This window comes from Polyodon spathula, chromosome 27, assembly GCF_017654505.1.
Source record: "Polyodon spathula isolate WHYD16114869_AA chromosome 27, ASM1765450v1, whole genome shotgun sequence".
NCBI lineage: Eukaryota > Metazoa > Chordata > Actinopteri > Acipenseriformes > Polyodontidae > Polyodon > Polyodon spathula.
Window position 1 is genome coordinate 3,527,254 of NC_054560.1, and position 27,570 is coordinate 3,554,823.

At 43.7% G+C, this 27,570-nt stretch overlaps 1 protein-coding gene across 1 annotated transcript in view; it reads right to left on the minus strand.

Annotated features, from left to right (window-relative positions):
• LOC121301581 (potassium/sodium hyperpolarization-activated cyclic nucleotide-gated channel 2-like) overlaps window positions 1-27,570 on the minus strand; it is a 31,833-nt gene continuing 4,263 nt past the window's right edge. Inside the window, exons 2-8 of the mRNA XM_041231091.1 lie at window positions 24,884-25,307; window positions 19,957-20,118; window positions 17,439-17,657; window positions 14,851-14,997; window positions 14,368-14,608; window positions 11,914-12,078; window positions 1-9,536 (exon numbers count right to left, since the gene is read on the minus strand). Of these exons, the coding sequence (XP_041087025.1) occupies window positions 8,608-9,536; window positions 11,914-12,078; window positions 14,368-14,608; window positions 14,851-14,997; window positions 17,439-17,657; window positions 19,957-20,118; window positions 24,884-25,307 (2,287 nt within the window). The 3' untranslated portion in view covers window positions 1-8,607. The remainder of the gene's footprint in view (window positions 9,537-11,913; window positions 12,079-14,367; window positions 14,609-14,850; window positions 14,998-17,438; window positions 17,658-19,956; window positions 20,119-24,883; window positions 25,308-27,570) is intronic.

Consider the following 27,570-nt stretch of genomic DNA (forward strand, 5'->3'; position numbering starts at 1 on the left):
TGTTGTCATGTTTTATTGCACAATGATTACTGCATGTCTTTCTGAAGGGGTTTGATGTCATTATCACCATACATTTTATGATTGCATTTAATTCATTAGAAATAGTTGACCTGCCAAACGGTGCAGTCATACCAGACATCAATGCAGCTATTGAACCTCTGTGACGGGATTCTGTTAAGATTTCGACCAGGTCTGTAGCGCACACACCTCTTTAAGCGGGGCACAGGAAAAGGAGCTTGAGTGTTGAGGCGCCAGACCTGGGTTCAAGTAGCTCAGTGTAGTCAAGGGTACTGTGGCTTGTGGCTTAAAGAGCAGGGGTGGGGGGAGGGGGTGACGAGCACATTACAGAACAAAATCCAAATTTGCCTGACTATACATTTTAATAGTTTCATATTGCAGATCACAGGCATTACTATTTCAGCATTTGTATCTGAGTTTTGTTTTGAGGATTGACCGAACACAGCAGGAAAGGCAAATGCAAAGGCACCGGAAAACGTGTGGAACAAACGTCAATGACACAAACTAGCACAATGGATACATTCAATTATTGCAACAGAGAAACAGGATTCCAAGTGCAAGCAACAAATGCCAGATTCAATTAGAAAAGCCCTTTGTCAGCAAAACTGTCTTTTTTTGTTTTAAACGGTTTGCAAAACCTACTCTGTATTCTGTTCTATAGCCATTCCTAAACTTGAGGAAATTGATGTTCTTTAGGTAAGATGCTGACAGGTAGGATGGTTCTGCCAATGTGAGCCCGGGGGCCTTTATAAGGAATACCAGAAAACAAACTCATTCCACACCAGAATCTTGAATGCTGCATGGAGGCTGTTGGCACTACAGCCCATAAGATAATACAAAAATGTTGAGAATATTCTAAGGCTACAAGTGAGGGCCTCTCTAATATAATAACAGCTTGCCTTTCCCCAAAGGTAGTGTGCTTGGTCTTTAACACACACACCGTACCAGACCCAGATGTGCGTTCCCCAGTAATTGGGCCGGACTCACTGGCATACTCTTTGCGCTGCATTGACATCTATGGGTACTGCACATGCAATGTGTCACAACAGGCGTGTCGTGTTCTGTACACCATATAGATTTGCACCACAATATAAATATAATGCTACCCCAGCCACACTGTGCATTTACGACATGCGATGTGAGGTACAATGTACTGTGTACACTTTGCAAAAGGCATCCTGGAGACATGGGGCTCTGGTACACACAGAGCATTACTCTTAGCCCTGCGGAAAAGAACACATTGAGACGCCGTACACCCTGGCAAGAACTCTTCATCCCTGGATATCTGTGTGCACCCTTAACTGCCAGCCTCATCTTCTGCTAGATTCGAAGTGCGCAGATGGAAAACACCACCAGCAGGTGAGGTCCAAACTGTGAAGGGAGCTGTGTCTCTGGAGGACACTGGCTACTGCTGCACTGGGGTCCAGGAAGATAAGAGTCAAGGAAGGACCCTTGTGGGGACACTTCCAACACAGGCCCTGGCTTGGTTTCTCTTGGTGCAGACCTTGGCGTTTTATTAAGAGTTTCTGCTGTGGATTTCCTACTCTAAAACAGTGGTTTTGAAGCATGCAATGCTAAACCGTGGCAGTATGGGTGCCATATCTAACGCCTATGATGCACAGCTCACAGCAGGGCATTGAAGAGGTTCTTTACTGTAGCTGTAAAACATTATTAGCTGTTATTAGCATGATGACTCATAGCCTTTGTCTTTGTACTAACTAGATTAAAAACTCATCAGTTCTGTATGAATGATTTTGAATGCAATATTTAAAATAATAATAACAATAATAATTAAGCAAATGATCAGTTCAATAAAGGGTCTAGTTAAGTAATTGAGAGCTCGGTTGGAATGAAAACCAGCAGCCACAGGGGGTCCCCAGGACCGAGTCTGAGAAGCCCTGACGTAGACCGAAAAAAACGCAGTGTCAATGAATCAGACTGTTTGGATTATAGGTCACAGTTTCAGAGAGTTGCAATTTAAAATCTGCTGGAGAGAGAGTCATATGCAAGGACAAAAATAAAGTTTTCCCTTGGGAATAAACTGGAGAGAAATGTGGCCACCCTATGCACAGCGCAGCTGGAATTATTATCTAAAAAATATCGGGTCGACCAGGTGTGCTTGCACTGGGGTCTTCCTGGAAACACATTATTAAGGGTTAGACATTTTGGGCTTGACCAAGACTCTGATTTTTTTGGTTGTTTAATACAGACATAGTTTTGCATGGCCAAAACATGCACCAGCAGAAAGCAGTCAGGAGTGGGAAGTTGTGTTGGAGTAGCAGACCTGCCCTAGGCGGGGCTACTGATTTTGAGTTTCTACCAGTACCCTGCACCTGACACGAAAGGATCCAAGCTTAGGGGATAAAGCTGAGAAATACAGTGCTGGAGCAGGAATCAGCAGCAAGCACCCTTCTTCATATAATACAATGGGGCTGGACATGTATATAACATAGGTGGTCCCTTTTTTGTGCACAGGGTGCCATGTTGGTGAAGGAGCAAGCCACGTGCACTCAATTGACTCACAGTCCTGGGTTGACCTACTAAGACCGTCTCCTACACCTTCCCACTGAAGAGCTGTCGCAGATTCTGATTGGGGGAAAGTGTATAAGGGGGGGGTGAGGCTGATTTTGACAGACAGCAGCAGATGCCAAGGCTGGGAATTCAGCAACTCAAGTGCAATTTGAAAACTTCAAAGTTCAGTTTCACAGAACAGTTTTGCAGCCCACTTTCTGTAGATAATGGAAACGCAAATCGCTCCGGGTCACTTTTGAATGGACGCCGATAAGAAATGGGAAAGAAGTGGGGTATGAACGCACGGCCCGAGCTGGCACACTTCACACGCACACACTTCACACGCACACACTTCACACGCACACACAGCAAACACCATTCATCAGTTAACATTGCTTCCCTTTTTAAAGATTGTAATTTACAGTGCACTTGATCATCTGTTTGCTGGCGTCCAACATCATTTGCATACATTCAACATAAAAAGGCTGCAAAGATACTGAGATTATGGCTGCAATGGTTATTTTAAGAAGACTGTTCTTTTTCTTCATTAACCAGATAATAAAATTAGTTAGCGTAACATAGTCCCATCAAAATACAATGACATTTGCACCAGAGGGTCAAGAAGTAGAGCTTCACACATCCTTTAAAAGCATTACAATTCTCCACTCGCTCATCGCACACTCGGATTCCACCCAAATACTGCTCAGAAGGCTTGCTGCAAGCTGTAAAGTAATGTTGCTTTAGAAGGCGATTGCCCACAAATTATTTTAGTTTTTTTTCTTAGTAAATTAAAAATCTGGTTGCCAAATTTAAGTTAGGCGGCCACACATTTCAATGTACATTTGTCCATTTAAAAGAAGCAAAGACAGCGGCTCAACAGACCAGCATTGTACTGGTGGCATTACAGAAGTCCATATCAATCCCATTAGAGCGACATTCACCAGAGATGCAATGCGTCCTGAACTAGCACTTTGAACCATTGTGCATAACACCAGGCAACGAGAATAGTTAACATTTAAAAAATATATATAGAAATTGCTCAAAAATGACTACTAAAATAGCAATTGAGGAATACAAAAATAAAGTGCTGATGCATATTTAACTCTACAAATCCTTCTTGATACACGACACTATGTCTAGTCTGCGAGTATAGCGCGTTACACTACATGGTGTACTTAACGCATGCTGATCTTTACAGCTCACGTGATTGCATCTTTACCGTGTATGAAAGCTCTGCTTTGCATGTAGTTAATGTTTCTCTGTGCACAGTCATGACCGTCTTCTGAACGGAAGCACTGTTTAATTGTATGCACTCCAGACAGAGATCAATGCATGTTAATTACACTTTCCTACACCGCCTTCCTGCCTTAAAGCGAACAGCTGTGAATATTTGATCTGGTGTCTTGATAATGGCCATCACTGTTTTTGTTTTTTATCTATTTTGTACAGCATGCATACTTCTGGGATCGATTTTCCTTATGCAGTAAACTGCCCCCTTTTCAACAAACCAATGATTAAAATTTTGGTCCTTGCATCCTTATTTGTGGCTTTTTAAAAAGACTGAATAACTAAAACTGTGATATCTCTGAGTGTGTGTTGCAATGATGCGGTACACAGGACCATCTTTAAGAGTATATTAATAAGAATGGGTGCCTCGCACCTCTGGTTCTAATGGTTGATCCCTCACTCAAACGGCCAGACAATGCTTACTTTAATTGGCTAAATAAACTGACCACTGCTTGCAGGTTTTGTTGAGTTTGACAGCTAGACATTTAGGAAAATCATCATAGTGTAATTGTTCAATGATAATGCTCCATAGTGTAATGAATTGGCAGCTCTCAGCCCATTGAATTGAACGGAAAGGGAAGGACTGCCAGTGAACCACAAACCATAACTTTGTATGCTGGAAATACTAACCATACTACCTAGACACTTTCCTATACTAGGGCCATTTCACATCTAACTGCGAAGGACATTAAAAGCCACTCCACTGAAATGTCATTTCGGTGCTGCTTGATCTTCAAGCGTTTTCCTTGGGAGTGACTTCAGTGCATGTCAGTGCCGAGGGAATGTGCTTTGAAATAGTCGCTCATCTCCTGTATTAATATTTGAATATTTCATTTACAGGCTTCAGTGGCATTCAATCTTCCTGGCCCCCATTCCACTTGATGTCTTCCTCTTCTTAACCCATTTATTCTTAGCTGCTCTGAAAAATGTAAATGATGCTGTGCCAGCGCCAGTCCCCTAAACAAATGACTTCCCTTAATTTGTGGTGCTTGATTAGCCTGAACAGGGATGCCAGGAATGCTCATATCATGCCCTGTGGGTTTCAGTTTTTTTTTTTTTTTTTTTTTTAATTATTTCGAAATTTAAGTGAAAATTACTTTTGGGGTGTGACTAATTAATTCTGGGGTGTGAAAGAAAAACGCTTCAGACTGGGTTTCTGCATGACTCTAGGATTTGTGTTAGTTACCACTACTTAAATGTTCCTACCTATCCTTTTCATTGCTCATTGTGTAGCTGAACCTATCTTCAACCAATGCTGTAATAAATCCTCCCCACTGAGTCTTTGAAAAACTCAAATTAATAAGAAAGAAAAGCTATTTTAATGGCATGATGTTTCTTCCAATCGCAGCGAGTCCTGGAGTCCAGCTTTGTTAAGTCAAGCGTGTGGCACAGTCTGGAATTGGAGTGTCTGTCACTGCAGAGTTCACAGCGAACCTAATGAATAATATTGGGTATCCGATGAGCACACTTATTGCAGGGATGAGGATGGCGCACATGATATGTACAAGCTAGAGATCACATCGTATTGCACTTGACAAACCAAGAGAGATGTTTTAAATTTAAATCTGTTGAAAACCGAGCGGTGCTATCTGCATGACGCAGCTGTTTCTTAATGAGTTTTGGAAGAGGAGGGAAGGTGATTTGTTTCGTTTTTTTGTATTCATATTAAAGTTATTTGTTTAAAGACGGATGTGGATATAGATCCACTTAGAAGCAGCATTGCCTTTCCAGAGCTGTCCATTCTAAGGGGGGTTGGAACTGTGGTCCTGTCTGAGAATTAGTCGGGTAGGGGAGTGCTGATGCTTGTAATCAGAATTGCCTTTAAGAAGTGGCAAATAAATTCATTCGCTGATGTGTTGATTTCAAAACAAGAAATCCTGCCCTTCACTCCACTTTACAATTGAGTACCAACCAATGGCAACTTTTAAAAGGCCATTGGAAGTTAATTTTCCACATTTTAAACTAACAATAAAACTGCACTAAAGACACAAATATCAGCTCCTTTTCATCAAACGCACACCGCCTTGTTTTTTGCAGATAGCCTCTTCTGGTTTTCAGCATACAAAAATAAACTTCTCCTCCATAACTAAGGGAACCAAAAGATATTGCACCCCTTTACACCTTCCCCGACAAGCAACCTGAAACCGTGACTTCTCCCACCGACGTCAAAATCCGTCGTGGCGGTTTGCTCTGGGCAGTTATACAGTAGCTGTTGCCTGCAAGAAACTGCTCTCCTGCAGATTCTTTAAACCATGGGAATTACACACATTTAAAAAGGAACGGCTCTGATGCTTTGATGCTTATGGCCGCATCCTGAAAGAATTAGCCTGCTGGTAGCTCCATTGCTTCTAGCAGCGCTTGATTTATTAAGGGGTAAGTTCCTGGCAGTATGAACAACTGGGCTTGGCATTGGCTGTAGTCAGTTAACTGTCTGGCAGCAGGTTGCCAAAGGGGTTAGGGGTTGCTACCTACAGTATGAATGAATTCAGAAGGAGCGTATAGTTATTTTCTTTTTCTCTTCATTGAGGTCTACACAGCAGGTTCTCTGGTCAGTTGGGAAGAGAACGCATCTAGAAATAAATGAAAATAAGGAGTCCAGTTTCCAATTAGATCCCCCCTGCGTCTTGCAGACTGCCTGGCAAAGAAGTGGTTAAACTCGACCACGCCTGCGACAGGCTCCCCTAGGACCTCTGTCGGTGATGGGTGTGGCCCGACCATAAGGTCGAAACTGAGCCAATCTGAAAGTTGGTCATGTTTTATCGGCGTGCTTTGCTGGTATCAACCAGACACCTTGCTTTGAGTGAGAGAACTGCTATCGGGAAGACAGTGTGAAAATGACATCTTCTGTACATTTACAGGAGAGGTGGAGGGGAGAGGAAGAGAAAGAACGCTAGCATTATCTCTGGGGTTTCATGGTACACAGCACTGCTTCCCTGTCTGGTAGAACGAGGACAATTAGCATCTCAGTGCCCTCTCCTGGGACACGGATTTGAAATAATTTCCCCACCCAGGATGGTTTGTTTATTCCGTAAGCCCCTTATTAACACCTGTGCTAGAGCTTTGGGACCAGATTTATGTCACTGAACTATATCAGTGACAGTGTGACACACTGACGCTGTGAACTCCATTTCCTAATCCAGTACTGATGTGGAAAATCAGCCTCTCTCTCTCTCTCTCTTTCTCTTTTTGCCAAATGTCAAACAATGACACTTACATTGATGTGCAATCAAATCTTGCTCCGAGAAAGCATTGCAGTGGCGCCACCCCCTACCCTCACCTGCGTTATTTATCGGGCAGGGGGGATCGTACACTCCAGGAACAAAAGTAGTCAAACTTTCTGACTAAGTGTCTTTCAGCCACTTCAATTAAAGCTTATTAAATAGACCACGTTCACATTAAATTCGTTCTTTTTGTTTTTTTGGTGTGGCTTATTTCAATATTTAATTTCCATCAATCGGTATTCGGATAACCTATTGTAAACTTGACAACCAGCTTTTTCTCTTTGAAAAACCAATGGAACCTTCCTGGTAAGAAGCCCCTCTGAGTTAAATCTCAGCTCGTGAGAAGGGTAGTGGAACAAACACACCTACACACGCACAGATGAGCTAAGAATATGGCTTCTAAAGTCGATCGCAGCCTGAATCAAGGCAGTCAAACAAATGCCATTTTTTAGTTGACAAAGACACCCCAAACATTGTGTTTAAGCTCAGCTTTGGTCTTGCGAAGGTACAACGAAGATTAAATAAACTTTTTTTTTTTATAATTTTTTTTAAATTTTTTTTTTTTTTTATAATAATCGATGTAAGATCGACCAGCGGTCTAAAAGACTATTAGCTTTTTTTTTTTTCCTAAAACCAGACTATTATAACAGCGTCATGAGTAGAACACCTAGCTATGTAGCTTGTTTATGCAGAAAAGGACACCCCCATACACTTTGCAAAGTGACTCCATTGTCTTCCAAAGGACTCCCCCAAAACACTTTGCAAAGCGACTCCATTGTCTTTCAAAGGACACCCCCATACACTTTGCAAAGCAGCTCCATTGTCTTTCAAAGGACACCCCAAAACACTTTGCAAAGCGGCTCCATTATCTTTCAAAGGACACCCCAATACACTTTGCAAAGCGGCTCCATTGTCTTTCAAAGGACACCCCAATACACTTTGCAAAGCAGCTCCATTGTCTTTCAAAGGACACCCCAATACACTTTGCAAAGCAGCTCCATTGTCATTCAAAGGACTACCCCAATATACTTTGCAAAGCGGCTCCATTATCTTTCAAAGGACACCCCAATACACTTTGCAAAGCGGCTCCATTGTCTTTCAAAGGACTCCCCCAATACACTTTGCAAAGCAGCTCCATTGTCTTTCAAAGCAGGTCCCTGATTATCCTTTCAGTTTTTTTTCAGCCAGCTCAAGTCAGTTTGCATGGTTTTCATTCTATACAGGATTTAACAGATACATTATTTTGTGTTTTTATAAATCCACTTTACAGTAAATAAAGCTAAATTTACGGGTGGGACAGATGGGGGTGGGGGGGGTGGGGGCTACTACTATGTACCGTGAGCCTACCTATGGAGTTGGTGGAGTACAAACATCCCACGTTATTCTGTACAGACTTAGTATCGAGTAGGAATCCTAGTTAAGCAGGTCCTTTTGAATTTCCTAATTCTTTTGCCCCCTCCCAACACTCACTCAGCATACATTCTGATTGAAGATTTACACCGGGGGGGGGGAGGGGTGCAACGGAACACAATCCGCAGCTCTCAAACAAGACTCCTAAAAACACTCAAGGTCACAAATTGGAAGAGAGCCTAGATTTGACCAAGTCTGTGTCTGGCATGCTAACCACCGAATCCTTCTTGGGTGTTCCTGAGTCCTGCTGCCCCATGGGTGAAGCCCCAGCAGGGGGCGTTGTGGAGGGGTAGATGACCCCCCCTAGCCCTACTGACATCTGGTGGTGCAAGGCCACCCTCTGGGGCCCCCTGAGCCCGGAGGAGCCCGGGGTACCAGAGTGAACAGGCGGGGGACCGATGGAGGTGGACGACACCCGGGTGGACTGTGGTGGGCTGGGGGCTGCTGCCGCCTGGAACCCGTTTTGGGGAAGGGAAGGCTGGGAAGCGGAGAGCAGCCTGGCCTCTTGGCTCAAGCTGCCGGTGTGCAAGGCTTGGGTGCTGTTGTGGGCGGCTGGGCGTTGGGGAGGGCTGGGGGCGCGCTGTTGGACCAGGGAGAGCTGGGAACCAGACTGGCCGGGGCTGGAGCTGTACTGGAAAGTTCGCCCTCCGGCCGCCAGGGGGCTCTGGACTGGCGGGCTGGAGATGGTTGAAGCTAAGGCCCCAGCCGGCATCTGCTGGGACTGGAGGGGAGACACCGAGACGGGGCTGGAGATGCTCTGCACCACTTGGAAGCGCCGGACCATGCGGGGGGACTGGAGAACCCCCGGCCCCACAAGAGGGCTGACCATCTGGGGGCAGAAGCTCATGGCTACGGCCTGCTGCAGGGTGGCGATGGCAGAGCTGCTCTGGGGCTGACCTGGGTAGCCGAACATTGCCCCGTGGAGGGGGGGTGTCATGGACATGGCCCTGGGCCGCTGCAGCTCCACCCGCTGGACCATCTCGCGGTCATATTTCACAATCTCCTGGATCATCTCGTTCTCGCGGTTGTTGAAGACTCCCGTGCTGAGGTCGTGCTGCACCTTGTGCATCAGGGTGGAGTTCTTCTTACCTGCGAAGGAGAGAGAGAGAACGGTAAGAGGAGAAGGAGAGAGAGAGGGGTAGGAGGAGGAGACGGCAGCTCATTCAAAGCGAGTGTGGTTCTAAAACACTTTCCTGTGGCCTTACGCAGCCCAGAGTTATATTTCAACCAGGACTTAAAGTTTAGAGCTCAGTTATTCTGTTCTTTGAAAGAGGGTTTAGCCTCAGTTAGGAAAATTCAAAAAAAGATTGACAGTTCACAGCCAACAGGGACTTGCACTGTGAACCGCATGGGCACCTGTTGCAAACTGCAGGAAGTGAATTTATAGCGTGGTGGTAGAATCCATTAATCCAGAACTCTGAAAACACTCCATTGAAAATTCTGAAGTAAAACACATAAGAAACTGATGGAGACACTGGCCAAAACGTTTGTCAATTTCTTGATCACCAGTTCCTCGTTTTACTGCTTAGTTTTCAAATAGTAAATATGTACTAGCTAGCTAATCTTTTTTTGCTGCCATACTTCATAGTGTTCAGTGTGCAGGCCTAGTACATGACTGCGATTTCTGAACTACTGGTGACCAACGCAGCTGAACAATACTACCTGTCGGACGCTACCTTTCAAGGCGCAGTAAATAACTACTAGAGAGTCACTGCTGAGTTTTTCTTATTAGCGAGAGGCAAGGTCATTGTGTTACAGGCTTTGTAATCCCCTGTAACTTTTTATGTATGAAAGGGTTACCTCTTCCATGGAAAGGTAGTCCACAGCAGATAATGAGCCGAGTAAAGTAATTCACGTCTCTTTCTCTTTCTGCTTCACCTGATCAAGATTGCAATCGGGAAATGCTGGGAGAAGAGCGAGAATCTGGCTTTAAGCTGCTTAGAACTTCGCTGGAGATCTAATCAGCCATCCTTATCCCATTCAAATCAAAAGAAAACATGACCTTTCAGAAATTGTCAGGCAGACTATGTTATATATATATATATATATATATATATATATATATATATATATATAGAGATATAGAGAGAGAGATAGAGAGAGAGAGAGAGAGAGAGAGAGAGAGAGAGAGAGAGAGAGAGAGAGAGAGAGAGAGATTGGCTGATTTTCCACATCAGTACTGGATTAGGAAATGGAGTTCACAGCGTCGGTGTGTCACACTGTCACTGATATAGTTCAGTGACATAAATCTGGTCCCAAAGCTCTAGCACAGGTGTTAATAAGGGGCTTAAGGAATAAACAAACCACCCTGGGTGGGGAAATTATTTCAAATCCGTGCCCCAGGAGAGGGCACTGAGATGCTAATTGTCCTCGTTCTACCAGACAGGGAAGCAGTGCTGTGTACCATGAAACCCCAGAGATAATGCAAGTGTTCTTTCTCTTCCTCTCCCCTCCACCTCTCCTGTTAACATGCAGAAGATGTCTATTTACTCCACATTAGTTTAGCTCTCGTTGCATTGTGCTTTGGTCTGATTTGTGTATAGCCCCGTCCCTTTCAAATCCCCTTGTCACTATGCCGCTCCAGTGAAACAGGCAGGTGTGATCCAGCTTCTACTTGCAACAGTAGGAGGTTACACATAACTGTTTTAAGTTTTCACGTTTTCTTTTTTTGCTCTTCACTTAATTCAAATGTGTTTATAGTTAGCATTATGCTTACCTGTGCCATGCTTCCACTATTATTTTATATTGCAAAACTGCTTTAAACTTAAACTATAAAGGTGACTACCTGTTTTTTTTTTTTTTTTTTTTTTGCTGAGTGTACGCGCATAGCCTGCAGTTGGTCTTTTATGCATGCTGTCCCTACTTGTGTGCGACGCATTCTGCTGGGTGGAGGTCAATTGTAACACCACCAAACATTTAGTGAGCCAGACACATTCATCATGAGAGCAAATGCACCCAGAGGACATCATTGAAGGAGCAGGAAACTGAAGTGTCCTATTAATTCTAGGAATAGAAGCAGGTAGAGCAGAGCAGAAATGGGAGCTCTCTGACACTGCGCCCCCTCCTTCCTGCCAGTGTGTCAGACCTCTCTCACAGTGTATCCAGAGAGTCCCCAGTGGCTCGCAGAGTGAAAGCTCTTTTGCTGATTGGTGAGTGGACTTCAGCTGTGAGGCAAACTGATAGAGCCGGGAGGCTCAGTCCCAGTACCCCAGGGTTGGAAATAAGACTCCCACTGCATAGCAGTTTGAGCCATTCCTGGTTTATACCATATATATATATATATATATATATATATATATATATATATATATATATATATATATATTATAATAGATGGGGCTAGCAGAGTTACCTAAATACCAGTGTGCTGTACCTATGCAGTTAGCAGAGTGTCTGTGCTGTACCTATGCAGTTAGCAGAGTGTCTGTGCTGTACCTATGCAGTTAGCAGAGTATCTGTATCGTACCTATGCGGTCGAGCCGATCGATGGCCACAGTCTCGAAGGCTCTCCTCATCATGGGGTACTCCTCCAGCACCTCGTTGAAGTTGTCCACGGAGAGCGAGTAGAGGCGGCAGTACGTGTCAGCCCGGACACTGGCTGTGCGGCGTCCTCGTGTCAGCAAGCAGATCTCTGCAGGGAGGGAAACGCTGTCAGGAAACACGGCGAGGGGCGAGGGGCGAGAGGCGAGAGGCAAACCACTCCCAGGAGCACAAACACACGCCCTTGACACGGCTCATTTGCATGAAGCCCTAGCACGAAAAGTTCCATACTATAAAGAATGTCCTACAAATAAAAAGGTTTGCTCTGGTCATCCAAGCTTACTTGAGTCACTCTCAAATGCATTTGAAGAAGAAAGCGCTTCTGTTCAATTCCTTAAGTTAAAAAAAATCGCATCATTATTGTAGCAGCGCCGCCACGTGCTGTTTTCAAAAAACTGGAACTACAACAATGATAGAACAATATTACAAATCTGACTCTCCATTTCTATACTTAGAAAAACTAAAACGTTATAAATTCAACAGCAGACATTTCGACTAAGCCTTCCTGTCCTCAATATTCAACGATATCAGTCGAAACTTTAGTCACTAGATTCATGAAGTTTCTTTTTAGTAATTCTAGTTTTTACAGTTCTGGATGAAGGATCATTTCTGTATGTGTATATGGATATATTACCAGGTAGCTTTCCCAGGGATGTCCTGTCCTGCTTACAGGGATTTTGGGAGGGGGATCAAAAGGCGCTGGTAAACAGCTGAGCCCTAACAGAAGCACATGGGAGTTCCTGATTGAAATTCATTTGGAGACAATCTAAAGAAAGGCTGCTATTTCCCAGCAGGGAACGACAGCCCATTTCTATCCAGTTACTTTCTAGTTACGAGGTCGAGGGAAGTCGACAATACAGAAACCCTCAAATCCCCAAAGCTCCTTTCAGAAAGGTAACAGATAATCCAAGCCTGAAGGGGATGTCTATTTAAACACTTTGATGTATCTATCCGTGGTCTCTAATCCCCTCCCTTGCTCTTTCATCGTAATTCAATACAATTACACACAGACATGCAGCTGATGCTGCACACCCTAGTCTTGTAAAGTGCTTTGTGATGGTGGTCCACTATGAAAGGCGCTATATAAAAATAAGGATTATTAGTTTACCCGTATTTGTCCTCTATATATTGAGAACCGATCACTGCATTATTGAGTGATCATTTTGGCTTGCCATGATTTTGTAACGCCCATCATTACCCATATTATATAGAGTGAATGAATATCTTTTTTTTTTTTTTAAAGTGCTATATTTTGCTAAGCATCAGAAAAACCAAAGCAGTAACCAACCGGTTAATCCACAGGATTGCAAACCGTTCTATTTCTAGTTTTCCATTTCATGTTCACAGATTGGCACACTCCCTTGCCAGCGATTAAGACTTGGCTTTGAAACCCAGAGCAAGCCTTTTCATTTAACTCTGCTCTCAGAAAGTCAATACCAAGTGAAATCTGTCACTGTTTGATTGCATTCCAATTTATCAAGAGGTTTGCTTCCTGAGCCACAATTTTAAAAAAAAATTCACAAGTAGCATGATCCTGACCTTCCCCGTGTTTCACACAACATCAATCACGCCACACTGTGTTCTGCGTCTTTAAGCAGGTATCCATGACAACAGCTCCATCATCACAGCCTCTTTATGGTGCTCAAAAGGATGGGCTGAATGCTAATGTACAAACACCTCCCCGAGCAGAACAGCACTGCACTACACTGTCAGGGTCAATGTCCACTTGTTCTTTGTTGACGAACACGTCTCTGAAACATATGACACACTGACGTGGTCAGGCAGGCCTTGACAGGAGCAGGGCCTGACAGGTTTGGAGACGTCTTTGTTAAAAACACCCTGATCTTTCTTGGCTGGACTTAATAGCCTTGCTTGTGTGTTGATGTGTTTGTGGCTACCTCTGATCAAGTGTATTTCTTGCACACTCTTTCCTGAGCCAGGTCTGTCATACAAAGAGTGCAGGAGAAAGTGCTCAAAATAAAAAACAGACGATATTGATGCACTTATTCTGTTTCTATAGAACATGCTCTGGTTTAGAACGTTTTGTGATTGACATTCTAAGTGCGAGATCTACACTCGGAGCGAAATTATAACTGTAGTTGCTGCTAGTAAGTTCCAATGGGGTCATGACTTGTAATACGAATGAATGATGTTAGGGATCCCATCCCTCTTCTCCCCCTTTTGCAGTAATTTTCTGTGCCTGATTTCAAATTACAGCAGCATCGCTGTGCCTCTTTTAATAAATCTAATCCTATTGGATGCGCACCTTAAAAAAGAGTCTTTTATTAGCTGGGTTTTCACCAGTGCAGAATGCTGAAGAGCTCATGCAGAGGGAGAGAGTGATCAAGGTGGAAGTGACGAAGGGAAATGCTCCTCTTACCCCCGAAGTAGGACCCGTCAGAGAGCCTCATGCCAATGTTGCCCTTGGTGAGGATGCTGACCACGCCATGCTGGATGAAGTACATCTTCTTGCCGATGGTGCCCTCGCGGACGATGTAGTCCCCGGGCTGGAACACCTCGAAGCGCAGCTTGGTCAGCATGGCCGTCACGAAGTTGGGGTCTGCGTTGGCGAACAGGGGCATCGACGCCACCAGCTTCCTGCAGTTGAAGTTCACGATTTCCTGAAGATGGATGGGGGGGGGGGGGACAGAGAGCCCCAAAAAATTCAATGCAATCAAAACAAAAAAAATTATGAAAATGATAAAAGGAAAAGGGTCTATAGATGGGAATTTTGCCAAAAATGAAATATTTACTGCAGAAGTTGTTTTGCTGTTAATGGAACTACCATGGTATAAATTTACATTTTTGTTCACTGTGTAAATTAAAGCTGCCATTCCATTCTAATTCCAGGTGACCTCCTCACCTCTCTCAGCGGCTCGTTCAGTTCTTCCAGGATGCTCTCCTCATCAAACATCTTCCCTTGGAAGCGGTGCTCGTAGTAGTCGTGGATTTTCTGCCGGAAGTCGGCGGGAAGCTTGTGGAAGGACATGTACTGCTCCACTTGCTTGTACTGCACAGAAAGAAAGCCTGTCATTGGGTACAGCACAGCTTCAGTCACGCGAGGAGGAGCGAGCCCCCAGACGAGCGAGCAAGCAAGCCGTCAATCAACCATCAAGCTATTCTTTATTTAAACAGGTCAATGAACAAAAAAAAAACATTTGATTTGAAGAAGCAGCAGCTGCACATTGGATCCTGGTTCTCCAAGTTCCAGGGTGCAATTTGCCTTTTTTTTTTTTTTGCAAAGGAAAACAAATCAAAGCCGTTTTTAATCAATGCAAAATGCAGTCCCTAAAGTTTCGTGAGCCTGTTCTCTTTGCAGGACTTGTGGAACTGTAAGGTATGTGGGTGGAGGTGCAAGACTGCACTGCGATCCCCAGTATAAACACACAGGATTCTAGGGCATCACTGTTCATACAACATTTCCTCCCAACTACACAGAGTTCAGGTTTCATACAACATGATGAGGCGTGTTACAGTGCAGTAGTTGCTTTACCTTACTGAGGAGCAGCCCTAGCTAATGATTCTTTCAGCTCTCACTTTTTCCAGTTGAGCTGAAATGCACCAGCCAGTGCAGAACAATCTATAGGGTCGGGTGTAATAAGTGACATTTATTGAAGGCCCACAGAACACTTTCATTGGATTACCGGTAAAACTTGGAAAGTAAAAAAAGAAATACATGAAAATAAATAAATCAAACGACTGAAGAGCTGAGCTGTGAAGTCAGTCTGAGTTAAACAGCCACGCTTCTCGGAATAGCAAACTCACTGTCTCCAGCAGCCGCACTCGCGCTTCACTTAAACCCAGATGTTTAAATTATTCTCCTGCAATATTTAAAGCCGGTGGTTTTGAGATCTTTTCTGTTATACTGCTGTTGAATAATTCATGTCTCCATCGGCACAGATCTTATTTAAAAAAAACACACAAATCCTTATAGAAAATCGTGTATTTGCACAGTGTTCAGTTTACCATGACTTCTCTATGTAATTATAATGTATTTAGTGCACTCTATAATGGGACATGTTATGCTCTTACATGCATGTGATCTACCGTGATTTCACAATGCTTTTAATATGCTTTACTTTACTTCCCTAGGATTTTGCCATGCTGGTTCCGTGCGTTTAATCAGTGCAATATGTAACATGTGCTCAGGTACTCTACATAGTGACACACCTACTTTTCAGGGCCCCACCCCCTGGGGTTTCCCATAGCAACCAGGCAGTAAGCCTGCCCCTCACCACTGCTGTGTACTGTAACAGCTCTTCAGACAGAGAAAACCCACAGGAAAGAACAGGGCAGTGGGAATCTTAAAAGCTGCAATGAATAATTTATAAGCACTGATAATGGTCTTGGACAGAGCCCCCTATGGGTTCTGATGAAGCCTGGTGCTCCTAGCTCAGAAAGCCACTTATTCATCAGCTCAGTGACTAAGGGTAAGGACTAGGTGGAGCACCAGCATACAGGTAAGGGAGAAAACAACCTGCACCAAAACTCTTTTGCATGCTGAAAAACAACAGGGGTTATTCTTGCGCATGGAAACAAGATTTAAAAAAAAAAAAAAAACACTGTAATATTCTAGCTATTAGTGACATCCATGACCTACAAACAAAGTGGTGGCTGACATGCACAGTATATACATGTGAAAATGTAAGTGTGACTCTTTCTTCTATAGACCCACGGATTGCAAAGGACACTCCATGGTAATTAGATCTCACGCATGTGTTCCTGCAACACACACACACACGCACACACACATACACATGCACGCACACACGCGCACACACACACACACACACATACACACACACACAGTACTGTGTGAGCGAGCCCTGCAGGGTGACAGGAGTCTTTCTAAGGGCAGGGCTGCCAAGCTGTCATCGCGGGGGTGAGACACTTATTCTAAGCGCTATTCTTAGCCCATTCGATTCCCTCACTGCAGCAGTAATGGCTATTTCAGGGCAGGAATGGTGTGCATGTGAGATTAGCAGCGCAAAGCAAAGAGACTCTCACTAGGGTAGCCCCAGGGCATCTGCTGGATCTAAACCCTGAAACCCATTTCAACCCTGAAGAATTCTGCTTAGATGAAATGCTGCAGCCACTGCATGAGGGTGCCTGTCTGCCTGTAGTTCTGAAACCCAGGACCCAGGAGAGTTTCTATGCTATGTAATTGCTATCAATAGAAATTAATCACACAGATTACCAATGTTCCTTTACTACGGTTCTGGGATGGAAATAACACTCCTAGTGCATAGCAGTTTCAGCCATTACAGGTTTTATTATGAGCTTGATTAGCCAAGGATGAACAGGTTACAAGCTCAGATGAGTCTTATTAAACTCTTAGCAAATCCAGGAACGGAGCAAACAGCTATTCGAAAGGGTGTGAGTGCTGCGTTTGTGTTATTTGTAATATTCGGGATGGTGACACAATACAGAAAGCCTGGAGCGGGCACTTACCTTCTCCTGGTACTGCCGGCGAGAGGAGTCAAGGGACTGGATGAGCGCCGTGGCGTGACCGATGAACATGGCGTAGCAGGTGGCGCCCACGATCATGCTGAGCATGGTAAGCCAGATATCGGACATGCTCTCGGGCGCCTGCCGGCCGTAGCCGATGCACAGCATGTGACTCATGGCCTTGAAGAGCGCGAAGGAGTACAGCTCGCTCCACGTGTCGTTCTGCAGGGGCACACAAGGGGGAAGGAAGGGGTTACAAGCAGGCCAGCGCTGAGGGTCCTAATTCTGGGGGTGCAGAAACTCGTACTTCAGCTCATTGTCAGTTCACAGCCTCGGTACGGCTGTAGAAGCGCTCCAGATCCACGAATCACTTTTTAAAACACTCAATGCCAAAGTTAATTGCCATTGATTGGTATACAATTGCAAAAAGGGAATGGCAGATTTTCTTGTTTTGAAATGAACAGGTTAATGAATTTTATTTTTTAATACCTGCTGATAAATATTTCTTTAAGGCAATTCCGAGTTTGAGTGCGAGTTTCTGCATACCTCCAGACCGAATCCCTTATAAGAGCCTACCAAGGTTGTAGTCCCATTTTCCCATGTCTATACTATGCATGGTTAGGGTTAGGGTTCAAATTGTAATAATTTTTTTTTCTATTCTTTACGCCGCATGCTTTTCCCATGCTTTCAGTATGCTTCATCACACTATGCCGTGCTTTTACTATGTGGAACATTTATATGGGATAGCTCAGTAGTTTTTTTGAACCATTCTAGGTTTTCCGGTAAGCCTTACTGTAAATTCAAAGCACAAAAGATGCATGCCCAGCTAAGATGGAGTGCTCTGCAAAGAATCGTGCAATAAAAAAGACAAGGCATGATAAGTGATGCTGGAACATTCTCTGTGCTAATGGTTACACAGTGTCATGAAGCCTGTAATTATACAGTGGTTCCCATACAGTTATTTACGTACATCTCCAAGTTATTAAACCCTCTTTCTAATCACACAATCTTTAATACCCCCAAGTGTGCTTGCGTGATCCGGGGGGGTTGAGAAAGCCAGTGGCTTCAGCCTCAATTAGAACAGTTTATCAGTTTGCTGCCAGCATCTTGCTGCAGGAGATATGGGCTCCCGAGAGAGGGGGGGGGGGGGGGTTGTCACACTGTGCAGAAAGCAGAGAGAGGCACTCTCCTTCCATTTGAATGACAGCGCTGATATTGCATGGTTACTGCACACTCACACTGTCTGCCGCATACACAAAACAATAGAAACGGCTGGGATATGTAGCACACACTTCTGTGTAAATGGGCGGCGATTGATCTATCGGTTTTGCTGGCGGAATCCCTCTGCGATATATCCAAAAGCTGCATCTCCCTGGTGAAAGACTGTGTCATTCACAAATTGTGTAACAGAGCATGGAGCGTTTCAGCCACTATGCAAAAGGCTCATCTGTGATTCATAGAGCTTTAAACCTTGTGTCCTGGACAGGGCTCAGAATGTGTACCCGTGAGACTGCACAATTTAATCATGCTTGACGAGGAGCTGTCTCTGAAGAGTCTCTTGTCACTGCCTGGGTTCCACTCACAGAGCCTCTGCTGTGAGCCCCCAGAGAGAAGACTGCAGCTCAGCTACCGAAACGTCTCTAAAATTAATTGAATTACACCGGCTGTCAACAGGCGCGGAGACAGACATCCCCGGGGACCTCGTCCTCGAGAAATCAAATAAAACAGCCACTCCAGTTTAGGAGAATCGGGCTGCTTCTTAAACCTTTTTTTCTCAGACAAAGCTCCACTTTATACTTATGCAATGGGAACAAAAAAACCCCAAAACAGTTCTTAACCAAAAGTCCCTTAAAACAAGTCCTTAAGGATTTCATAAATAGGACTAAATGCTTCAAGTACAATGAAAGAACCCTCCCCCTAATGCACTTTACAGGAGCCCAAATAGCAAAACATGAACTTTTAGTTAATGCACTCTCCACACACCCTCCATGTGCTGCTACTGACTCTATTGATTCGAACAATCCAGACAACGCTCCTGTCCTTTGCAAAGTGCATCTGCTATTGGAATCCTTTGCAAGTGCATCTGCTATTGGAATCCTTTGCAAAGTGCATTAGCTCTCTCTCTCTCTCTCTCTCTCTCTCTCTCTCTCTCTCTCTCTCTCTCTCTCTCTCGCTCAAGGATCATGCATTGATGTCTTATTGTATAGAATCCATTTCGAGGCTGGTCACAAGTGCTCTCAGGCAGCATCATGCACCATCATGTTTGTATAATGAGACTAGTGTTCCTTATTAAGGTGCTGAGGATTTAAAGGTCGCCTTTGTTACTGTCCCCTGTGCGTCCCCAATAGCAACAGAAGCCTTGATCGTCACGTGCAACAAACATTTTGTTCTTCTTAGCATTCCCTTCGAGTGGGACTTTTGCATTGCGGTGCAACAGTGCCACCTGTGGCCAACTGTTGAAACTGCTATTGAAGACTGTGGCTGCACATGTAACATAGGTGGGGAGAGAGACAGTACTTACCACCATCTTGTTCAAGGAGACCCAGCAGTCGCTTGGGAATTCCTGGAGCATGGGAACGAGAAACTGCAGGCACCCATCCCAGTGGCACAGCAGCAGCATCATGCCAATCAGGTTGAAAATCCGCATCACTGCGCTCGCCAGGTCATAGGTCATGTGGAAGATCTGATGGAAACAGAGGGAGGGTTACAGGAAGCAGGACTATTCACAGGGTTCGGCTGTAATTCTAGGTAAGAAACACACAAATTGCAATCTAATTGTGGCTGCACACAAGCACCCCTGTATCGCCTGTGTTTGGAACATGTATTGACATGTGAATGAATGAATAAAAGCCTCACTCCAACTTCCAGTTGTATGATTTATTCTTCTGAGCGCTATTTTCCAAATCCAGTCTGGTTAAAGATGCATTAGCTGCCGTGTAAACATTTCACTTTCCGATAGGCTGCTTGCTGTGCCAGACTGGCAGAGGATTGCAACGCATGGGTCCTGAATCTTCCTGGATGTGACATGCTGTGCTGAAACTTATCAGATAGCACAGAAGCCATGCTTTCTCTTCGGGAGACTGTCAAAGACTTCACATCTTGGCTGCACTGTGATATGTGGGGGCGGCTTTGATCTTGTGAGTGTTCAAAGAAGAGACAAGAGCCAGAAGCCTGCTAAGTGATTAACTTCCTAACTGCCTGACTTTGGAAAAAAGCTTCTTGACCACCCTGTGCCTACACCAATTATATAGCTGCCAGCTATTCATAGACAAGATTAACTATGAAACACAAACTTTAGACAAAGAATATATAAATAGTATACAAAAATAAGACGATTGATCATACAATGTCGTTAATGCTAAAAGATCATTGAAACCAGACCCTGATACTGATGTCATCTGAAATGTCTTTGCATGGGATGGAAATGACGTCACATTACAATCGGCTACGCTGTTGAATTCTTTTAAGTAGATATTATAAAACATATCCTATTCATTGTGCTGTGCATAATGTGGAAAATCCTATTGATTGTGCTGTGTATAATTCTCCCGGTTAGAGCATGCTTTAATAACAAGCTCACAGGGTGCCTGAATGCAGGCATAATGAATAGGATTTGTTTAATCTTTCTTTTAGTATTTCTAAAACTAGAGCATGCACTGTCCTGGATTGTAAGCGTCTGCATTCTGCAAAGCATCTCTATGAATCCCAGCTGATCCCAGGCAACAGAGCCGGTCGCCCACGTTATCAGTCTGAAACGGACAGCTAAGTTCAGATAGGGCTGTCAGATCTCTCTCTTATTCATGTGCAAAAACAAAGCCCCACACCTGGATGCTAAAAATACAACAGAAGACTTGCCCTGAATAAGCACTGGGTTGGAAACTGATGTTTTTACAGCTGAGTATTGCATTCAGAAAAGAATATTTTAAGAGTGATTAATAATGTGTGATTGCTTCGACAGGGCTGATAGAAGTTTACAATGGCAATGGATTCATTCTTTTTTAGATCACTCTGTAAATGAAATGTCTGGCAAATCTGAATATTTATGTGAATTGGAAAATGACAACAACAAGCCTTTGATAGGAAATCATATTATTATTATTATTATTATTATTATTATTATTATTATTATTATTATTATTATTATTATTATTATTATTATAAAAGTCTCTGTTAGAACAGGACAAAAAAAACACCTTTAGTATTATCCATGCATATGCCATGCTTTACCATGCTTTACCACGGTTTACCATGCTTCACATTGCTTTATTTCACTTTACTATGCTTTTACCATGGTCATTTTTTTCTATTTTTGCATGCAAAAAAAACATTAAAAACATCTATGTGTGCGTGTTTTAAAAGAACAATAGATTAGCAACAGTATTTCACTGTAGCCCTTTCACCATCAAAGCCGCTGCAAAGCTTTAAAATGAAATATTTTCAGATGTTAGTTTTATCAGTTGTCAAACAAAGCACTGGTGTTAATGCCAGCTTTTTTTTTAAAACTGTCATATTCTCAGACAGTTGTGGGAAGCAGCATTGTGAATAATATGCTGTGAATCTGAAACAGTAAACTGAACTCTGTGACGATACACAGGCCGTCCACAGCGGGTTGTGTTTACAGGGACCTGGAATGCATCCTGCAACCCTCCCATGCCTAATTCATAGTGTTCTCTTTCTAATAATGGAGAGTCAGTGTGTGTGTGGCATGCTAAGCTAAGCTTGGTTAAGTAATTAGGGGTCATGATCTGTGAAAAAAAAGCTGCTTGGAGATCAAGGCGGTTATGCTTCCCATCAACGGATGGCAGAACGCACACAATGAAGTGACCAGAATCCAGTCACGTTTGTACTGAGGTTTGCAATGTGATCCAGGGTCTGTCGGGACGATGCTCAGTGTGTGGGATTAGCCTCCTTTAATGAGGCGCCAGGTACAGCAGAACATCTTCAATTACCCTGCGGCTTCTGAACGCTTTCAACGGCGCCTCCTAGTGGAGATGTGCAGACATTGCTGCTAAACTTACTGCCTCGTTTAAGGTGTTAATTGTTTATCCGTTCTCTGCGCTTCAGCACTGCCATTACCCTGCACCTTAATAATGAGAGCACTAGTCTAAACACTCCATTCTCAGCTCTCCAGCGCTGCCATTACCCTGCACCTTAATAATGAGAGCACTAGTCTAAACACTCCATTCTCAGCTCTCCAGCGCTGCCATTACCCTGCACCTTAATAATGATGAGCACTAGTCTAAACACTCCATTCTCAGCTCTCCAGCGCTGCCATTACCCTGCACCTTAATAATGAGAGCACTAGTCTAAACACTCCATTCTCAGCTCTCCAGCGCTGCCATTACCCTGCACCTTAATAATGAGAGCACTAGTCTAAACACTCCATTCTCAGCTCTCCAGCGCTGCCATTACCAGCACCTTAATAATAATAATGAGCACTAGTCTAAACACTCCATTCTCAGCTCTCCAGCGCTGCCATTACCATGCACTTTTATAATGAGAGCACTAGTCTAAACACTCCATTCTCAGCTCTCCAGCGCTGCTATTACCCTGCACCTTAATAATGAGAGCACTAGTCTAAACACTCCATTCTCAGCTCTCCAGCGCTGCCATTACCCTGCACCTTAATAATGAGAGCACTAGTCTAAACACTCCATTCTCAGCTCTCCAGCGCTGCCATTACCTTAGACCTCAATAACGAATACAGACAGCACTGTTCTTAGCCATCTTCAGTGCTAATCATTAGTTCAGCTTCACAAATAAGCTTTAACAAGAAGCACACAAAGCAAACAGAACAGGCAGGGGAGTGGGGAATGATGAGCAGCTCACTGCTAAATGACACACGTTTCAGCAGCCAGCTAAGCCTTTACTGACACCTAAGTCGCCTCCAGAACAGAAGGGCTGCACTTTGCAGAACATTCCCATACAGTACTGGCACGAAACGCAGATGCTTACAGATATAGAGGTGATGGAAGACAGGGGGCTGTGCAATGCTGTTATGCTAATGAGAAGCAGGGACTGCTGTTTCTTGTTTGTTTTTTTAACGCATTGATACCAAGTTCATCCGTCTATTTTCAAAGATGGGTAAATATAGGTAGAGGCACAGGCTATAGGTAGGGGTAGGAGAGCTGAAGCTAAAACTCAGGTTTCCGCAAAAGAAATGGAACTGCTGATTATTAATTGAACATGGGAATATAAAATACAAAACTATGCAAGAAAATTATTATTATTTTTTTTTGTTACTGCAGTCATTACTTTCCAATTATATCAACAAAAAGAAGCAGACAAAAATGTTGGTAAAAGCCATCAGCGCACTATTTTCTCAACACTACATTACTTCACAGCATGGCCTCAGTTAATGCAATAGCCCTGATAGGCGGTGGTCATGCCACACAGCCCTTTAAGGTAAACAGCTCCCTCCACAGCCAGATAATCGACACCCTCCATCGAGCTGAGGCTCTGTCAATACAATGACAAACTGCATTGCAGCACGAGAGCAGGTCCCCTGGGAACCCTTTCATTACTTCAGCATGAACTAATTGAATGTAAGTAAATGATTGGTTTGCGTTCATGTTAATCAGGATACCCTCATCCCAGATAGTGTAACAGAAGGGTAAAGCTGAGTTTGAAGCAATGCAGAGGTTTGGGATCAGACTGGATTGTAAAATATTGCTCATCAACTGAAAATCTCATTCCAGACATGGTACCTCCACCCACACAATACCCCCTGACAGCATGCTGGAGGAACAGCTTAGAGATGAGAGAGTGCCCCCTACTGGTCCAGCACAATTCCTACAGCATAGCACACAGTAAGGCAAGGGGTCTCCAACCCTGGTTCTTCTGGGTCTTCTGGTTTTCGTTTCGACCGACCGCTCACTTATTTAATTGCACCAATTATTGGCTTAATTAGTCAAGATTAACAGGTGTTCCAGATTTCTAGCCATTGACGATGTGAGACACGTACAAAACTTGTAGGATACGCTGTGATGCAACAGGCACATTGAAACAAACAGGTTTATGTTTTAGATTCCCCCACAAGATATTAGAGCCCCTTCTAACAGGCAGGTGACTATTGGAGACAGTCATCTGTGATTAAAATCATACAGCATTTTATCTAGTACAGCGGATTAAGCATTTAATTTACTTCAAATAGCTATTGAATGGTAAATGCATTTAAAAAGTCTAAAAAACTAAATCTAACCCGAAAGGCTTGGGTTTGACTAGCTTGTTTAGCCTTACTTTGCCTCAGGAATGGAAATCAGACTCCTGTTGCATAGCAGGTTTGCCCATTCCAGGTTTTACTTTGAGCTTAATTAGCCACAGCGTATAGGTAACAAGCACAGGTGTGTCTTATTAAACTCATAGTAAAAGCAGCAATGGATCAAACCGCTATGCAATGGGAGTCTTATTTCCATCCCTGCTTGCCCTGACCTTCCCACCCTGCCTACCTCTTCCCACTGGTGGATATATCGGATGAGCCTGGAGAGCCGCAGCAGTCTCAGGAGGCTGAGGATCTTGGTGAAGCGGACTATCCTCAGGGCCCGGGCCGTTTTGTAGACCTCGGAGTCGATCCCTCTCTCCACGATCAAAAAGATATAATCCACCGGGATGGAGGAGACAAAGTCCACCACGAACCAGGTCTTCAGGTACTTCTTCTTGATCTTCTGGGGGTCCAGGATGATCTCCGTGTTGTCCTCGTTGACGATGCCCGTGCGGAAGTTCAGCACCAGGTCCGTGAGGAAGAAGGTGTCGGAGACCACGTTGAAGATAATCCAGGGAGCGGTGGTCTCGTCTTTGAAGAAGGTGATCCCCACGGGGATGATGATGAGGTTCCCCACCATGAACAACAGCATCGTGAAGTCCCAGTAGAACCTGCATTGGGGGAGAGACAAAGAGGAGGCAGCGGGTGGGCTATTCCATTGATCTGAAACAAGTGGTTGGGCGATCAATTCATTATTTGATTGATCAGCTCTTTTGCTCAGAGACAAGCAGATTTCATTATTTACCTGCATTCCTTACTTGTGCGTTTCAAAGACATTGGGAAGAAGCTTTCTTCACCACTTCCAACAGCCTGCTTTGACATTCAATCCAGTGATCTTGTAGAACGAAGGATTGACTTTAACAAAACTGCAGTTCCACTAATTGTGTATGGAAGTGTATTATTTTTTGCCCATGCAAGTAATTTCAGGTTTCTACATAATTTAATATCATAAACAACCCTCCACTGTTTAGATCAGGGCTGTCCAATCCCGGTCCTGGAGGAATAGTCCACTCCAAGTTTAACAGGTAAAATGAGCAAATGAACTACTTCAGGGTCTGGATGGAGGTTTAATAGGGTTGAATTAATACATTCCGAGCAGGGTTGGAACAAAGATCTGGAGTGGCATTGTTGACTTTGGACACCCCTGGTTTAGATCAATTGAACAGACCTTGAGCTCTTAATATTGAGTGGAATCGTGTTTAAAGCGTGACTTTTCACTTTCACCTTGTCAGTGAATGGACCCCAGGTGGCTGATTAGTGAATTGTGTGACTGGTCGGTTCTTTTACTGAGTGTCAGACAGGTCGATTTTATCAGTTACCTGCACGGTTGAGCTACAACTAAAAAAAAAAAAAAAAAAAAAAAGGTTTTACATCGATACGATACTGCATTGTTTATCAGCATAAGCTGCAGCAGCCTTGTGTGCTCTCTCCCGGAGAACATGCTGTCATTAGATTGCATCACGTACAAATGCAGGTGCGTTATCACCAGAGCATTTATTGTCTGTGACAGACAGAGGAGAAAAGGAGAAAAAAAGAATATTTTTCTTAACTGAATCCCTCACACAGTGCGTGTCCTCCCCTACAAGACGCGCCGGGTAAGTCAACGCTGCGTCCCACGGATGTCCTGCAAACGCCCTTGATGATGATTACCACACAGAACCGGCAAGGACTGCACGCAGAGAGGCATAGGAGCTCTGTGGTTATTACAGAGTTTTCAAATTAGACCCAGATCAGGTGATACGCTGCTTGTGACTGTATGCAAGGTCGAAACAAGGACTATAGAACAAAGATTTGAAACCGGAGCCGCTGAGCGAATTAACTGAGTCTAAAAACGGACAATACGTCCAAAACAAACACACAAAAAAGCGAATTGCACAGTGAGCGCTCTTAACACCTTTATAAAGGCTACATGCAGTAATAAACTACGTGCTTAATTCTTAGTAATCAGGTGGAATACGTTATATATGCTGCAGTAAGTCGGTCTCTAGACATACTGTAACATGCATACTGTAATGCAGCACTAATACAGGATCAGATAGACCTCAATGGTTCTAGTGATAGTGATGATGGGTGCCAGGCGCAGACACGGGCTTGAAACGCAGCAGGTTCATCTGCAGTGCTTTGGAGTTCTGATCATCGTCATGACAGCATGTTCTGGGTACTTATAAGCACTTTATGTTGGCGGAAGATTGCGCGTGTAGTTATAGGGAAAGGGAAAGATTTATTCGAGGTGCACCAAAATAACACAATTACTTAGAAAACTAGTAAAGACCTTAGTCATACCTTTAGACTGGTGATTGAAACTATTGAGTTGCGTGTTGTATTCATAGTTTGATTTTCCTTTCACAAAAAAAAAAAACCTAGGGTGAAGTTGCTGTAAAGCCCTGCTTTATTCTAGTATAGTAAGTAGATGACAGATAGTGTTGCCAGAGCCTTTAGAAGAAGCCATTTAAAGGAATATATTGACCTGTGAACATAAACCCGGTGATCTGATTAAGGACTCCTCTTTGCTTGATTGACAGCCTTATACGTGCGTCACGCAGAACGAAACGACGCTCTGTCTGAAATATGAATTTGCCAATGAAATTTACAGCTGAGCAAACTAACAATTTTTTTTTTTTCTAACGATGGTAACCCTGTCAATGGTATTTGTATTTCATAGCTTTCATAGCAAGTCACTTTACCCTCTTGTGCTCAGTAAGTGTAGCTGATGGCATAGTTCACACAACCTAATCTCTGTAAGTCGTCTCGGATAAAGGCGTCTGCTAAATAAACATACAATAATAATTATTATTAGTAGTGAATATTGTATGCCATAATATATATATTATATATATATATATATATATATTATATATATATATATATATATAT